This window comes from Lithobates pipiens, unplaced genomic scaffold (assembly GCF_037356315.1).
Source record: "Lithobates pipiens isolate NorthernLeopardFrog02 unplaced genomic scaffold, aLitPip1_a1.2 Scaffold_8, whole genome shotgun sequence".
In the NCBI taxonomy this organism is placed as follows: Eukaryota; Metazoa; Chordata; class Amphibia; order Anura; family Ranidae; genus Lithobates; species Lithobates pipiens.
In genome coordinates, this window is record NW_027507903.1 from 601,913,963 (window position 1) to 601,931,525 (window position 17,563).

General features: G+C 47.7%; 1 protein-coding gene across 1 annotated transcript in view; it reads right to left on the bottom strand.

Moving 5' to 3' along the window:
* Positions 1 to 3,569: 3,569 nt before the first annotated feature.
* Positions 3,570 to 17,563, bottom strand: part of LOC143961295 (putative N-acetyltransferase 16) — a 42,354-nt gene continuing 28,360 nt past the window's right edge. The window contains exon 4 of the mRNA XM_077470547.1: positions 3,570 to 5,137. Within this exon, the coding sequence (XP_077326673.1) occupies positions 4,511 to 5,137 (627 nt within the window). The 3' untranslated portion in view covers positions 3,570 to 4,510. The remainder of the gene's footprint in view (positions 5,138 to 17,563) is intronic.

The window sequence follows — 17,563 nt, forward strand, 5'->3', positions numbered from 1 at the left end:
ACGTGGGAATTAGAAAAAGAAGGAATCAACCCCCATTCACTCCCCACTAAACAGGATATGGCAGAAATGATGTCACATCTGGAAGGGATGATTAAGGGAGAATTAAAGGCAACCCGTGCAGATATCCAAAACGTATTAAAAAGGGTAGAAGACTCGGAAATACAATTAGAAGAGCATAAAAAAGCTATTTCGGAACTACAAAAAAGGGCGGATATGGACTGGATAGAAATGAGAAATATCAGATATAAATTAGAAGACCAGGAAAACAGGAACAGGCGTAATAATTTAAGAATCCGTGGCCTACCAGAATCCGTGAAAAGCACTGAGTTGGAGACTGTGCTTCGAGAAGTCTTTAATAAAATAATGAAAAAAGAAATAACATCTCATATAGCTTTTGATAGAATACACAGAATTCAAATAAGGGAGAAGTCAAGACCCGAGACGGAGAGAGATGTGATTGTGAGGTTCACTCAATACGAAACAAAACAACAAATTCAGCAAGATGCAAGAAGATCTGAAACTATTAAATATGAAGGAGCTACGTTGCTTTTCTTTTCTGACCTCTCACAAGAAACATTGAGCCGGAGAAGGGCACTGAAACCCCTAATAAATCAACTACAAGAGAAGAAGATCACTTATAGATGGGGCTTCCCCGCATGTCTGATAGCTAAAAACCAAGGGATATCAGCCATTTTAAGATTCCCAGAGGACCTGAAAGAATTTTGCAATAAACTGAATATACCATGTGTTAATATAGAAAACTGGGAGAAAAAACCCCTAGACTGGACGAAATTAAGAGAACAACCCTGGAATAGAGTGTAGGGCCTCTCTTCCTCTCCTTCCTCTCCCTTTCTCCTTCGTTGTATAGGGGGAGAGGGGAGGGGGGTGGAAGAGGCAAATAGGGGGGTAAATAAATAATAACAGGGTAATGAGAAGGAATAGGGGAAGAATAGTAAAGGGGTAGGAAGGGGGAGGAGAGGGGAAGGGGGAAGAGAAGAAGATCACTTATAGATGGGGCTTCCCCGCATATCTGATAGCCAAAAACCAAGGGATATCAGCTACCTTGAGATTCCCAGAGGACTCGAAAGAATTCTGCAATAAACTGAATATGAAGTAAAAAGAATAAAGATTTTGGGCAAGGATGAATTTGAGTAGGCTCGCTAAGAGGGGAGGTATGTGCCGGGGGCTGGGCGGTGCACGCGTGCTCCCCCGAGACCACAACCGAAAGGGGGTGAGGCTCGGGGGACCACGCGGGCACTTATACTCCCTCAAGGAGGTCCAACCAGGGCTGGGGTCTAGTAAATAGGCACTAGCCTGGAGGACGATAACATTGATATTCAATGTGCAAGGGGTGGGGGGGTGGGAAGGGAGGGAGGAAAATATTGGGGGGGGGGGGAATATGTTGTTGTTTCACATTTATTAATGAAGGGTGTACCGACTGGATCGATCTAGGTAAAAAATATACGTTTATTTTTGTTTTTGGCTTCATGATGGAATGTTTATGGTGGGCTATAACCAATCTCCATGAAAGATGGCCCCGTTGAAGATTGTTACATATAATGTTAGAGGGTTAAATAGTCCCAATAAGAGATATCAGATTTTGCAGGAGTTGAAAAAATGGTCATCAAATATTGCTTTCCTACAGGAAACTCATTTTAAATGGTCCCATAATAGTGGTCTGAAGTCTAAAAATTATCCAACTTGGTTTCATGGATATTCCTCTAGCAAAAGGGCAAGAGGAATTGCTATTGGGTTTGACAGAAATACCCCCTTTACTTTAAAGGATATGGAATCGGATTCTGAAGGGAGATATTTATTTATCAAAGGTTTGATTTTTAATAAAATGTATACGTTGGCTTGTATCTACTGCCCTAATTATCTCCCCTGTCCCTTCTTGGGGAAAGTGCTGAATAAATTAGAATGTTTTAAGGAAGGGGGGGTGATTATGGCAGGGGACTTTAATTTTGTATTTGATCCAACCCTGGATGCCCAACCCCCATCCCTACGCTCAGAAGGTAAATACCTAAAGATAATTAAACGAAAACTACATCGACAGCAACTAGTAGAGGTGTGGAGAATTGCGCATCCAGGGGGAAAGGATTTTACATATTACTCCCAGGTACATCACTCTTACTCAAGAATCGATTATATCCTCTTGGACCATCAGCTTTTGGAGGGGTTAAAGAAAGTAGAAGTAAAATCTATAACTCTCTCTGATCATGCCCCAGTTATGGCTGTTTTGGACCTGGAGGATATACCGATTAGGCAAAGAGTATGGAGGTTGGATGAATCCCTCTTGCATGACCATAAAATATTTGAAGCTTTGGAAAGAGATATGAACTTATTTTTTAAAGAAAATAATGTAGAAAATATTGCACCAACTGTGTTGTGGGAGACCCATAAGGTATACATGAGAGGGAGATTGATAGCAGAAGCAGCTAAGAGGAGGAAAATAAGGTCAACGCAAAAATCACTGATTTTACAGGAAATCCAGGAGTTGGAACAGTTACATAAAGGATTAAATGACCATAAAATAATGGACGAACTTATGGGAAAAAGGGAGGCACTGAGAGACATACTGGAACAGGAAACCAGGCAGGCCTTTTTAAAGTCCGCTAAAAGACAATATGAATTTGGTAATAAACCGGGGAGAATCCTGGCAGAGGTAATTAAACCTAGAAGAAATTTTAATTATATCGCAAAAATTAAAGATAAGAAGGGAGTAATGAAATATGCAACAAGGGATATTAGTAACATCTTTCCCCTGTAGTGACAGAGCAGGGATCTGCCCGTGTAAACAAGGCAGATCTCAATTCTGACAGGGGAGATCACACAGATCCTGTCTTTCTGCTATGCAGGAAGACAGATAGTTACATAGCAAGGTTGAATAAAGACACCAGTCCATCCAGTTCAACGTGAGTGTCTACAATTGTCCCTATCCCTGTACATTGCACACTGACATCAGTCCCTACCCTCAAGGAGCCCATGATCCAAGGTCCCCATTCATATAATAGGGCCAATTTTGGACAGAAGCCAATTAACCTACCAGCATGTCTTTGGAGTGTGGGAAAAAAAACAGTATCTGGAAGGAAACCCACACAGGCACAGGGAGAACATGCAAACTCCATGCAGGTAGTGTCATGGTTGAGATCTGTGTGTCATTTCAGTGAGCTCTTCCCCCATACAGTTAGACCACCATTAACCCCTTGATCGCCCCTTCACTGCATTAGTACAATAGCAGTGCATATTTTTAGCACTGATTACTGTAATGTCACTGGTTCCCAAAAAAGTGTAAAAATATCAGTTAGGTGTCCGATTCGGCCACCATGTCGCAGTCCCGCTAAAAATCACTGTTCGCCGCCATTACTAGTAAAATAAATAAATAAAAATGCCCCAAATCTAGCCCCTATTTTTTTTTAACCAAAAATTTATAGCAGAATACATATCAACCTAAACTGATGCATACATTTGTTTTTTTTTTTACATTTTTTTTATTGGATGTGTTTTATAGCAGAAAGAAGAATAATAATAAGAAGAACAACAACACCAAAAAACACCACACATTTTTCAAAATTGTTTTGTTTAATTAAAAAATGCAGAGGTGATCAAATACCACCAAAAGGCTCCATTTGTGGGGGAGGAAGACATACATTTTGTTTGGGTATAGCATCGCACAACCGTGTAATTGTCAGTAAAAGTGACGCATTGCAGTATCGCAAAACATGGCCCGTTAAGTAATTGAGTAAATCCTTCCGGCGCTGAAGTGGTTAATGAACTATTCATTTACCATCTTATTTTGGTTGGCTTTTTACTTTAAAAAGGAAAAAGAAAAATGGTGTGGTCCCTACCAGTCAAAAACAGCAGCTGGAATCTTCATGGCTATGTACAATACCACAGCAAGTCATTTACTACTATATGGCTAAAACTTTGTGGACAGCTGACCATCATATTTAAATAAGTTTGTTGGACATTTTATTCCAAATCCATGAGAAGCATTACCCTTTGCCAATAAACCAATCTCCACTCTTTGGGGGGAGGCTTTCCAAAATATTTTGGATGAGACCTGCTTGGCAATCAGCAGTCCAATTCATCCCAAAGGTGATTAGTAGAGTTGAGGTCAGGGCTCTGTATAGACCTTCACACCTTCCATTCTCCAAACCATGTCTTCTTTATGGAACTGGCTTTGTGTACAGGGGCCCAGTCATGCAGGAACACAAAATGACCTTCCCCCAATCATACAATTGTCTGAAATGTCTTATGTTGTAGCATTAAGAGTACCGTTGACTGAACAAATTTAAGGGTTGTCCAGAAATGTTTCGTTCTGATAAACTTTGTGACAACCAGGGATTCCCTCTACTTGGAGGAGTTTCCTCTTCCTTTGTTTTGGCTATGGGACAGGAAGTGAAGGGAAATCTTTGCAATGGGACACAGATGGCAACAATTATCTGACAAGGGTTATAAGGGTTTACTCTAGCCAGGAAAAACAAAAAAAGTTGCCTTTAGTTTGACTTTATATGTCCATTTCTAAGACCACCTGTTCCTTTGCTGAAAGGAATGGCATCAGTCCCCTCTGCAGTTGACTTAGTTCAGCTCGCAGACTCTCTTCTCCATGCATGTTGCAGATTATACTCTGTCCGGTGGGCAGGGATTGTATACACAACTTAAATTGCTGTACAACATGAATCTTCGCACTTGCTGGGTCAGTGCCGAACAGGTCAATATCAAATCGATAGGTGGCATCTGTGTAAAGCACTGGGTATGCTGGAGTACTAAGGCTGAGGAACCTGGTAGAAGAGGGTGGTAGGGATGGGGATCCTCTGCTCATTTCCCCTTCATGGTTTGGTTGTTGCTCTGCACTGCTGCTTGTATTTTGTGCTTGCGAGTAAATCCAAGTGATTTTCCTTTCAAAAAGCATCTCCAAATTGGACCTTTGGGTGGTAATAGGAAGCCATCCCTGGGTCAGGAGACCCCGAGGAAGCAGATCTTCTGTAGTCTTCGTCCCATTGAAGAGTTTGAGAACCTCAGCAGGTTCCAGAATGGTGTAATTATTCAACTGGCCCACATTATCCAGACGAGCCTCCATCAGTCTGATAGCCTCCTCAATCTGGTCAGAGGGAAGGATCATAGACACCACAGCCTGGAGGAGAAAAGAGTGAATGCATTAGGATGTAGGAAACCTTTCAGAACAAATGGGGGGGGGGGGAACAACACACACACACACACACACACACACACACACACACGACATTTATGGTGTGGTCTGCCCTTAGTATTAAGGCAGCAGGCTTTTTTCTGAGCTCCCCTCGGAAAATTAATGTTCAATCCTGCTAAGAGATCCATTTCATTTTTCCACTTCCTTTAACCCCCTGCCGACCGCTCACAGTAAATATACTGCAATTAAGCGGCATTTCACAGTCACGTACCTGTACGTCGGCTATTCTTTCGGGTTGAGCGGCGTGCATATGCGCACCCCCTGCTGTGAATAGACATGCCATGGGTTTGGCAGCTGATTTCAGCCAATGATTTTGGCTGAAGTCAGCTGATTGCCGTTCCCTGTCAAGGAACCAGCCAATATAGCAGTTTCGTCTAGGAGAAAAAAAAAAAGCCAGATAGTGAAGCAAAAGTGGCACATATTACACATGTTTAGGCACACAGTTAACCCCTTCTCAGACAGTCTCAGTGTACAGTATTACTACTGAACACTGTAGTATTGTCCCTAGATATGCCAGTGTCAATTAGTGACCCTCCCAGATAATGTGTTAGTACCAGATTGCTCGTCACCTTCTCACCACCATTATAGTGTAGCGTCTATAGCTGCACAAATTCCAATAATAAATATATATATTTGTTAATGAGACTTTATAATCACTTTAAAATCGCTCACAAAAACCGGAGTTAGAATTATCGGTAACTCTTTCTAGGAGTCGACAGGGACAGGAAACACGTCAACCCAATCAAATAAAAGGTGTGGTCCTCCAGGCCCTCAGTTTTACTCCAAGAACCGCCGGAAGGCTCTGAAAGACATAACACACTAACAATCACGTTAGTACACATCCTCACTTAGTCCAACTTAAACAACATTGGGTGGGAAACCAGGCTGTCCTGGAAGACTCCTAGAAAAAGAGTTGCCGGTAAGTCTAACTCCAGTTCTCTCATATCGTCTTCCATGACAGCCTCTGAGATGAGCAAGGAGCTCACCTTGTCAGGGAGGGACCACTGCCTGGAGGACCTTTCGCCCAAAAGTCTGTTCTTTACCAGACCATAAATCCAGGCGTTAATGTCTTGCAAATGTAGAGTAGCTGGACCACGTTGCTGCCTTGCAGATCTCCTCCGGAGAGTCTCCAGCCCTCTCTGCCCATGATGCGGAAACCGCCCTGGTAGAGTGTGCCTTAACTAAGGGTGCCTGCTTCCCCTCTAATTCATAGGCTTTAACTATCGCCACCTGGCGATAGACGATTTGGACGCCTTGCAGCCCTTGCGCCTGAAAAATTAACAAAAAGTGAGTCTGACTTCCTGAAGGCCTTAGTGGCCTCTAAAAAAAAAAATGAATAGACTTCGCCTGACGTCTAACGAACTTAAAGATCTCGCCTCATCCTCTCCTGAGGCTGAGAAAAAAGTTGGTAAAATAATATCCTGTGTCCTATGAAAAGTGGACACAACCTTAGGAAGAAAACTAGGGTCAGTCTTAAGTACTACCCTGTCCTCTAAAATTAATAAAAATGGCTCTCTGACCGAGAGCGCCTGCAGATCACTGACCCTTCTAGCTGACGTGATTGCTATAAAAAAAAAAACAGTTTTTAGTACCATCCACTTAAGTGATGCTCCCTCTAATGGTTCAAATGAATCTCGGGTCAGAGCCCTAAGAACCAAGGACAAATCCCAAGTAGGACAGGTCTTCATTCTCACAGGCCTGGATCTGGCTAAAGCCTTGAAGAAGTTCCTGACAAAAGGATTCTGCTGGAGGGAGGACTGAAGGAAAACACTTAAGGCTGCCACCTGTACCTTTAGAGTGCTGATAGATAGCCCCAGCTCAACCCCTGCTTGCAGAAAATCTAGGACTGCCGGGACCCCTGGACTTGCAAACCCTTGTTCTCGCAACCAGGAATTAAACCTCTTTCCTATCTTGGCGTAAATTGCTCTAGTTACTGGTTTACGGCATTCTAACAAGGTCTTAACCACTCTCTGAAAAACCCTGTGATCTTAAGATCTGTTCCTCAGACACCAGGCCGCAAGCTTGAGTCTCTCTATCTGAGGATACAGGATCAGCCCCTGGGAAAGCAAATCCTCCCTGACTGGTAGTAACATTGGAGGATGAACAGCCAATCTCTTTATGCTGGCAAACCAGGGTCTCCTTAGCCAAAAAGGAGCACCTAAAATGAGATCTGTAGCTTCCGATCGGAACTTCTGCAGAACCTCCGCCACCATCCTTACAGGAGGGAAGGCATAACACAGGCCGAACAACCATGGATTGGCAAGGGCGTCTATCCCCCTGGCCCGATCCTGTGGGTGAAACGAAAAAAATTGTGACACCTTCCTGTTGCTTTCTGTTGCAAATAGGTCTATTTCTGGCCTTCCCCGGCATGACACAATCTCCTCGAACACTTCCTTGTTGAGGGACCACTCGTCCTGACCTATCTTCTGGCGACTGAGAAAGTCGGCCAGCAAATTCTGAGTTCCCTTCAGATGAATGGCTGATATTGAGGACAAGTTCTTCTCTGCCCAGCAGAAGATTCTGTCCGCAATCACCTGCAGCGTGGGGCTTCTGGTTCCCCCTTGCTTGTTCAGGTAGGCTACTGCTGCCACATTGTCTGACCGAACCTGCAGATCCCTGCCCTGTAACCGGGACTGGAAGGTTTCTATAGCCTTCCAAACTGCCAGAAGCTCCTTCTGGTTTGAGGAACGACCTGCCTCTAGATTCGACCAGGTACCTTGGGCTAAGATTCCCTCTAGGTGGGCACCCCAACCCAGCGCACTGGCATTGGTCGTGACCACCACCGTAGCTTGTGGGGACCAGGGAAGACCCTTGTCTAGGTTGACCTGGGCCCGCCACCACCACAGAGACCTCCTGACGGCCGAGGATAGGGGCATAACCTGATCCAAGCTCTGCTCCCTGCCATCCCAATAACGGAGCATAAGTCTCTGCAAAGGGCGCTGATGCCTTGCCCAGGCCACCGCTGGAAAGCATGATGTCATCAACCCCAGGACTCATAACCTCCCTGATCTGGGCTTCCCGACCTGATTGAAGCTGGGCTACCGCCTGCTCTAGCTTGTTGATCTTCTCCGTAGCAAGAAATACCTTCATCTCCACCGAAGAAATCCTGCATCCTAAATACAGGACTTCCTGTGAGGGGGTCAACTGGGATTTTTCCTGGTTTATCAGCCACCCCAGTGAGCGCAGGAAACCCAAGGCCTCCTGCATATCCTTCTGCAGCTGTTGGGCCGACTGGGCTATGAACAGTAGATCGTCCAGATATGGAATCACTGTTATAGCCTTGAGCCTTAACGGGGCCAGTGCCTCTGCCAGAACCTTTGTAAAGATCCTTGGTGAGGCAGAAAGCCCGAAAGGGAGAGCTCGAAACTGGAGGTGTAACACACCCGTGTTCAACCTCACCGCCAACCTGAGAAATCTCTGGGACTCCAGATGAATCGGGATATGCAAATATGCATCCCTGAGATCCACGGTGGCCATGTGACAGCCCTGAAACAGAAACTTGGTTACCGAGAAGATGGACTCCATACGGAACCGCTTGTTTTTTTTATGAACCTGTTCAGGGGGCGGATATTCAGTATTAGCCTGAATTTTCCCGAAGGTTTCTTTACCACGAACAAGTGGGAGTAAACCCCCAAACCTCGCTCCTCCGGAGGCACCTGCACCAGTACTTCTTGGTCCACCAGATCCCCCAGGAGAAGACCCAGAGCCTTTGCCTTCTCTTGGTCCCTTGGTAACCTGGTTACCTGAAAATTTGGGAGGGGAACTGAACCAAACTCCAACCTGTAGCCGTTCCTTATTACATCTCGAATGAACGGACTTTTGGTTGAAGCGTCCCATTGAAGTTCCCCAGTCTTCCTCCCACTGGGACGCAGGAGTCACTGGGTTTTAGTGGAGGGTTGAGGAGGATTGAATAGGATTCCTCCTCTGCCCCTTCCCTTGTGACCCGTCCAATGTTTTTTGGGGCGAACCTCCCTTTCCTGCAGGTTCTGCTGCCTAGAGCCTCGAAAAAGGCACTTCCCTTCAGGTTTCTTTCCTTTCTGGGAAAGCTTTCTTCCTATCCTGCGTGCGCTCTAACGCCTCCTGCAGGCCGGGCCCGAACAGATGATCCCCTGAAAATGGTAATCCACATAGCTTCAATTTCGAAGCTGCGTCACCTGACCAGGTTTTAAGCCAAACAGCTCTTCTGGCAGTGTTCACTAGTGCTGCAGATCTAGCAGCCAATTTGACTGATTCTGTAGAAGCATCGGCCAAAAACCCCACTGCCTTGAACAGTAGCGGAAAGGACTTCAACAGCTGTTGCCTGGAAGTGCCCGCTGAAATATGCGATTGTAACTGTGTAAGCCAACACTCTAAGTTTCTGGCCACACAGGTAGCTGCCAAGGCTGGTTTAAGCCCAATGGAAGAGGCATCCCAGGCCCTCTTAAGCAGCACATCTCCCCTCTTATCCATAGGATCCCTGAGTGAACCTATATCAAAGGCCAAATCCGTCTTTTTAGAGACTTTAGCCAAGGGAGCATCCAATTTGGGAACCTTGTTCCAGGGATGCACCGCATCCATCTCAAAAGGGAACCTCCTTCTAAGGCTACCTGAAAAAAAAAAATGGCCTTTTTTCCGGTTGTTCCCACTCCAGCAGAATCGCCTCAGGCATCGATTTATGGACGGGGAATACCCCGTCTTTCAGCACACTCGACCCCTGATACATCATGTCCAGGGCAGGACTTAGGGTGGTGGGGGCCCCTGGGCTTGAGTCACTTTCGGGCCCTACCTTCTATACATTACCATATTTATCAGCGTCAGGCATATAGCACGCACCCCAAGTTTAGGAGGGAAGTTTAAGCAAAAAAATTAGAGTTACGCTTACCGGTAACGTCTTTTCCAGTAGTCTTTCAGGACAGCCACTATGAGAGATAGACTCCTCCTCTTCCTCTGGAAACACTGCGCCAGCCCATAAATTCTTACTTCCCCTGCCGGACCTCAGTTATATCGAGAATACCTCCGGCCAGCTGGGGAGACACAAGAACACATTAATAACATATTTATCAAATACTATTATCTTGCTGCGCTCTGGTCTTTGTAAGACTCCCCCCAATTTTCGGGTGGGAACTAGGGCTGTCCTGAAAGACTACTGGAAAAGACGTTACCGGTAAGCGTAACTCTAATTTTCCCTAATCGTCTTTCAGGACAGCCACTATGAGAGGATAAGCGAGCACTTACCAGTTAGGGTGGGACTACAGCTTGCAAAACCTTCCGCCCAAAGTTTTGCTCACCTGCCGACACCAGATCCACTCTGTAGTGTTTAACAAAGGTGGAATAGCTGGACCATGTTGCTGCTTTGCAGATCTGTTCTGGCGTAGCTCCTGCTCTTTCTGCTTGGGAGGCTGCCATAGCTCTAATGGAGTGTGCTTTAATACCCACTGGGATTTCTCTCCCTGCTGCTGAATAAGCCTGCTCAATGGCTACTCTGAGCCACCTAGCAATAGTGCGCCGGGACGCTTTACAACCTTTCCTGGCCCCGGAAAACAAAACAAATAAGGAATCTGACCTTCTGAATGCCTTGGTCAGTTCCAGATAGTGTAGGATACATCTCCTAACATCTAAATAATGAAATCTTAATTCCTTCTCACCGGAGGGATTGGGACAAAAAGAGGGCAAAACAATTTCCTGGCTTCTATGAAAGCTGGATGCCACTTTCGGCAAAAAGGCTGGATCGGTCTTTAAAACTATCCGATCCGGAAAAATAACACAAAAGGGAGCCCTGACTGATAAGGCCTCCATCTCACTGACCCTCCTGGCAGTTGTTACTGCTACCAGGAATACTGTCTTCAGAGTAAGCTCTCTCAGAAAACACTCCTTCAAAGGTTCGAAGGGGGGTCCAGTTAAACTCTGCAAAACTAAAGATAAATCCCATCTGGGAAAGGACAGACCCTGGACCGGTCTCTGTCTGGACAGGGCCCTAAAGAATCTGACTACCCATGGATTGGTAGCCAAATGATCCTCCAAAAAAACACTAAGGGCTGATACTTGACCTCTAAGGGTACTGATGGATAACCCCTTATCTGCCCCACGTTGTAAAAATTCCAACACTGCGGAGGAGCTTCGTACAGAGAAAGAGCTCTCTGCGCACCACTTGTTGAAACGTAACCAGACCCTTTCATAGATCTGGCGAGTTTCCTTCTTCCTACTGTCCAGAAGGGTAGAAACTAGTCTCTCTGAGAATCCTTTAGATTTTAACAAACCCTCCTCAGTAGCCAGGCCGCTAACTTCCACTGGTGTACCTGTGGGCATAGGACTGGCCCCTGAGAGAGGAGATCGTCCCGAAGGGGCAAGAGCAGGGGAGGTTCTATCGCCAACCGTTTTAGTACTGAGAACCATGCTCTCTTTGGCCAATGTGGAGCCACCAGAATCAGAGATGTGTTTTCCATCTGAAACTTCCTCAGAACTGCTGGCAACAACACTGGAGGTGGGAAGGCATAGCAAGTTCCGAAATGCCAATCCTGGCTCAAGGCATCCACCCCTAGAGCTCCCTCTCCCCTTTTTAGGGAGAAAAAACAGGGGGTTTTTGCATTGTCTTTGGACGCGAACAGGTCCACCTCCGGAGACCCCCATCTCTTTACTATGAGATTGAAGACCTCCTGGTTGAGAACCCAATCGCCCTCCCTCAGCTTCTTTCGGCTGAGAAAATCTGCTACTACGTTTTTCTCTCCACTCAGGAAAACGGCTGAGAGCGAAAGGGTGTAGGTCTCGGCCCAGGACAGAATCTGTTGCTAAAGACAACAGGGTTCCGCTTCTGGTGCCACCCTGTTTGTTCAGATAGGCCACTACGGACGAATTGTCCGACCACACCTGAATGTGGTGACCCTGAAGCTCCTTTTTGAAGAATCTGAGGGCTAGTCCCACTGCCCTCAATTCTTTCCAATTGGACGATCGAGTCAACTCGTCGTCTTCCCAAGTGCCCTGGGCTAGAAGGGAACCCAGATGTGCCCCCCAACCTTTTCCACTTGCATCTGTGGTTACTACCCGAGAAACCGGGATGAGCCACAGACGACCCTGCGACAGATTTGTCACTTTCCTCCACCACCAGAGGGATCTTTTTACCTGGAGGGGAATATGTACCAGGGTGTCTAGGGCCTCCTGACTGTGGTCCCACACCCCTAGGATGAAGGTCTGTAGGGGACGAAAGTGTAGCCCTGCCCACTGTACTGCTGGAAGGGTGGATGTAAGGAGACCTAGTACTGACATCAGAATCCTTATGGAAACCAGCTGGTTGCTTTGAAGAGAGGCCACCGCACTGTCCAGTTTTTGTACCTTTTCTTTTGGCAGAAAAACTCTCAACAGTGTTGAGTCCAACAGAAAACCTAGATAGGAGATCTGTTGTGAGGGGATCAGGCTGGATTTTTCCAAGTTCAGAAGCCACCCCAGGTCTGTAAGGACCCTTTTGGTTAGATTGAGATCCTTGACCAACTGAGTTGGGGATGCTGCAAACAGAAGCAGGTCGTCCAGGTAGGCAATTACACATACCCCCTGGAGCCGAAGAAAGGCCATGGCTTCTGCCAGGACCTTGGTAAAAATGCGGGGTGCAGAGGATAGCCCGAATGGCAGGGCCTGAAACTGAAAATGTATTGTTTCCCCGCCCAGATCTATGGGAAGGCGTAGAAACTTCTGCGAGGCCTCCGCTATAGGGATGTGCAAATACGCGTCCCTTAGGTCCAGAGACACCATGAAACAGTTGTGGGGCAGGAGCGCTTTTACTGAAAAGATCGATTCCATGCGGAATCTCTTGTATGTCACTGAAGCGTTTAGAGGCTTTAAGTTCAGAATCAGCCTGAACTTCCCTGAGGGTTTTTTTACTATGAAGACCTGAGAATAAAACCCCCTTCCCTCTTCTGCTCTCGGGACCTTGCGAATAACCTCCTGATTCTCTAACTCCCTCAGAGCTTCTAGCAAGGCCTCGGCCTTTACCATGCACCTGGGTAGATGCATGACCAGGAGCCTTTGAGGGGGTGGTCTTAGGAATTCCAAGAGGTACCCCCTTCTTATTACCCCTAAAATAAATTGATTGGGGGATATTGCTTCCCACTGTGGAAGAAAGGCCCCCAGTCTTCCTCCCACTGTAGTTGGACTGTCACTGGGTTTTACTGGGCTGGATAGGAGGGCGAAAAATCGCCCATCCTCTGCCCCTGCCTTTTTGGGGCCAGGTTTTCTTTTTTGTCTCTGGTTTAGAGGTTTCCCTACGCCCCTGCGGACGAAACCCCTTCTTTGTTGGTACAGGGATTTTCCGTTTGAGAGGAAAGGACTTTTTACTGTCCGCTGTCCGGTCTAGAACCGTCTCTAGCCCTGGGCCAAAAAGGAGGTCCCCCGTGAGGGGAATCCCACAAAGTTTTATCTTGGAGGCATTATCCCCTGGCCATGTTTTTAGCCAGAGGGCCCTTCTGGCCGAATTGGCTAGAGCCGCCGTTCTGCCCGACATGCGGACGGACTCAGCAGAGGCATCTGCTATGTAAGAGATCCCTCGCAGCATAGTAGGGAAGGATGACAGAATGGTTTCCTTATCTGTGCCTGCCTCAATATGTTGTTGGATCTGTGAGAGCCAGTGCTCTAAATTGCGAGCCACAACTGTAACTGCCATTTCAGGCTTAAGATTGCCAATGGCCGAGTCCCACGTCTTTTTAAGCAGAGAGTCAATCCTTTTATCCATGACATCTGCCAAGGCCCCCATGTCTTCAAACGCCAAGTCTGTGTGTCTGGAGACCTGGGAGAAAGCGGCATCCAACTTGGGACTTTTATTCCAAAGGCATGCCGGGTCCTCTGAAAATGGGAACCTTCTTTTGAGGGATCTGGATAAAAAGGGTTTTCTCTCCGGATCCTGCCACTCCTTTTTAACTGTTTCCATTAACACATCGTGTACTGGAAACACCCTTCTCTTTGGCTCCCCCAAACCAGAATACATTTGGTCATGCAGGGTAAGGGGCTTTTTATCCGTCTGGATACCGAGGGTTGTATAAATTGCCTTTAAGAGGTCCTCTACCTCATCAAGGGATAACTTACAGTGGTGTGAAAAAGTGTTTGCCCCCTTCCTCATTTCCTGTTCCTTTGCATGTTTGTCACACTTAAGTGTTTCGGAACATCAAACCAATTTAAACAGTAGTCAAGGACAACACAAGTAAACACAAAATGCAATTTGTAAATGAAGGTGTTTATTAGTGATGGACGAACTTCCGACGGGACGTTTCGCGAACGCGAAACGCGAACGGACACAAACGTTCGCGAAAACGACCGTTCGCCGCGGGCTCCATTGACTTCAATGGGAGGCGAATTTCGCAAACCTTTAGGTCGAATTTGCGGCCACGGGGTAATTATTAGGGGGTAGCACGTAGTCCCACCACCTGGACAATAGCATAATACATGTATGAGGTGAATTTGGGATCGATAACTACAAGCATTTTTTTTTTATTTGGGAAATTGTTCTGACAATTCAGGACTATGGAGCTAATGAAGGCAATGGAGGAGAGGGAAGGTCAGGGACCAGGGTAGGCAAACAAGAGGGTGCAGGAGATACAGAGCACTGACAGCAGCACCGTAATACAGAGCACTGACATCAGCACCGTGACATACAGCGCTGACAGCAGCTCCGTGACATACAGCGCTGACAGCAGCTCCGTGACATACAGCGCTGACAGCAGCTCCGTGACATACAGCGCTGACAGCAGCTCCGTGACATACAGCGCTGACAGCAGCTCCGTGACATACAGCGCTGACAGCAGCACCGTGACATACAGCGCTGACAGCAGCTCCGTGACATACAGCGCTGACAGCAGCTCCGTGACATACAGCGCTGACAGCAGCTCCGTGACATACAGCACTGACAGCAGCTCCGTGACATACAGCGCTGACAGCAGCTCCGTGACATACAGCGCTGACAGCAGCACCGTGACATACAGCGCTGACAGCAGCTCCGTGACATACAGCGCTGACAGCAGCTCCGTGACATACAGCGCTGACAGCAGCTCCGTGACATACAGCGCTGACAGCAGCTCCGTGACATACAGCGCTGACAGCAGCTCCGTGACATACAGCGCTGACAGCAGCTCCGTGACATACAGCGCTGACAGCAGCTCCGTGACATACAGCGCTGACAGCAGCTCCGTGACATACAGCGCTGACAGCAGCTCCGTGACATACAGCGCTGACAGCAGCTCCGTGACATACAGCGCTGACAGCAGCACCGTAAGCAGCCCCAGGAGGAAGTCAGCACAGCACAGGGATGGTGTGATCCCCTCATAATAAGAACCCCCAGGAGGAAGTCAGCACAGCACAGGGATGGTGGGAGCCCCTCATAATAAGAACACCCAGGAGGAAGTCAGCACAGCACAGGGATGGTGGGAACCCCTCATAATAAGCAGCCCCAGTAGAAATATGACACCGCTCAACCTCTTCAAAGAGGAGGGTAGGGGCATATAGTACGGTGTGCTTTTTTGGGTCAGGGAAGTGAGCCAAATGAATTAAGAAGGTCTGTGTGCTTGATTCCAAAAATTGTTTATAGACATATACATGGTCTACTGATCACATGTGTTGAATTCCTCCGAGATCCATGCCTCATTCATTTTTAGAAATGTGAGGTAGTTAACACTGTGGTGAGCTAGGCGAGTACGCTTATCGGTCACAATCCCCCCTGCTGCGCTGAACGTCCTTTCGGACAGGACACTGGATGAGGGGCAAGCCAACAGTTCGATTGCAAATTGGGCAAGCTCTGGCCAGAGGTCAAGCCTGCCCACCCAGTAGTCTAGGGGTTCATCACTCCTCAGAGCGTCCACATCGGCCGTTAACCCAATGTAGTCGGACACCTGACGGTCTAGGCGTTCCCTGATGCTGGATCCGGATGACACCTGTCGATGGGTCGGCTGAAAGAATGACCTCATATCCGAAGTCACCAACACATCTTCAAACCGGCCTCTTCTTGCAGGCGCTGTTGGATTGGTACCCGCAAATCCTTCTCTGGGAGTGGGAATTGCTCCTCTGCCAGCGCACGCAAAAGCAGAATGCAGCATTTCTCGAAGCAAGGCCTGGAAGTGCTGCATTCTGACAGCCCTCTGCGACGGCGGTAACATTTCCGCCATTTTGTGTTTGTACCGGGGGTCTAAGTACGTTGCCACCCAGTACTGGTCCTTGACCCTCATGCTTTTTATACGGGGGTCCCTATTAAAACACTGGAGCATGAAGGCCCCCATTTGCACTAAAGTGGAAGCGGTGTGGTGGCCTGGCTCCTGCTCATCATCCAGGATAATGTCGTCCTCTTCATTCTCCTCTCCCCATCCTCGCACAACAGGGATCCCAGAAAGGTTTAAAGCATGCTCTTCTTGCTCCTGCTCATCCGCCCCGGCACCATCCTCCTCTGACTCCTCATCAGACTCCTGTTGTTGACTTGTCTCAGATAGAGTAGCCCCCCCTGGGAATTCATCCAGCATTGCGACTTCCTCATCTTCCCGCTCCTGCTCCTCCACAGCCTGATCAATGACACGACGCAATGCACGCTCCAGAAAGAAGGCATAAGGTACCATGTCACTGATGGCGCCATGGCTGCGACTGACCAGTTTGGTGATCTCCTCAAATGGCCGCAGAAGTCTGCATGTGTCGCGCATGAGCAGCCACTGGCGCGGTGAAAAAAAACCCAGCTCCCCAGAACCGTTTCTTTCGCAGAGTTCATACAGGTAGACGTTAACTGCACGTTTCTGCTGGAGCAGCCTATCAAGCATATAGAAGGTTGAGTTCCATCGCGTCGGGCAATCGCAAATAAGACGTCTGACCGGCAGATGGTGTCGCCGCTGAATGTCAGCAAGGCGAGCCATGGCCGTGTAAGATCTTCTGAAATGGGCCGAGATTTTCCTTGCCTGCCGCAAGATGTCCTGGACCCCAGGGTATTTGACAAGGAATCGCTGCACGACCAAGTTTAAGACGTGTGCCATGCACGGCACGTGCGTGATTTTGCCCTGTTTCAATGCGCTAAGCAGATTGGCACCGTTGTCACACACCACTTTACCAACTGTCAAATTGAGCGGTGTTAGCCACTCATCTGCCTGTGAACGCAAAGCTGAAAGGAGTGCCGGGCCAGTGTGGCTCTTTGCTTCCAGGCACAACAGACGCAGCACGGCATGGCAACGTCTCACCTGGCATGTGGAATAGGTTCTGGGGAGCTTGGGCGGTGCAGTGGAAGAGACGCTAGCAGCGGAAAAGGAGGAGGCAGCTGAGGAGGAGAGGGAGGAGGATGGAGTAGGAGGAGGAGAAGAAGAGTCAGGCCTGCATGCAATCCGTGGCGGTAAAACCAAATCTACACGGGTGCCACGGGTTACATGCTTG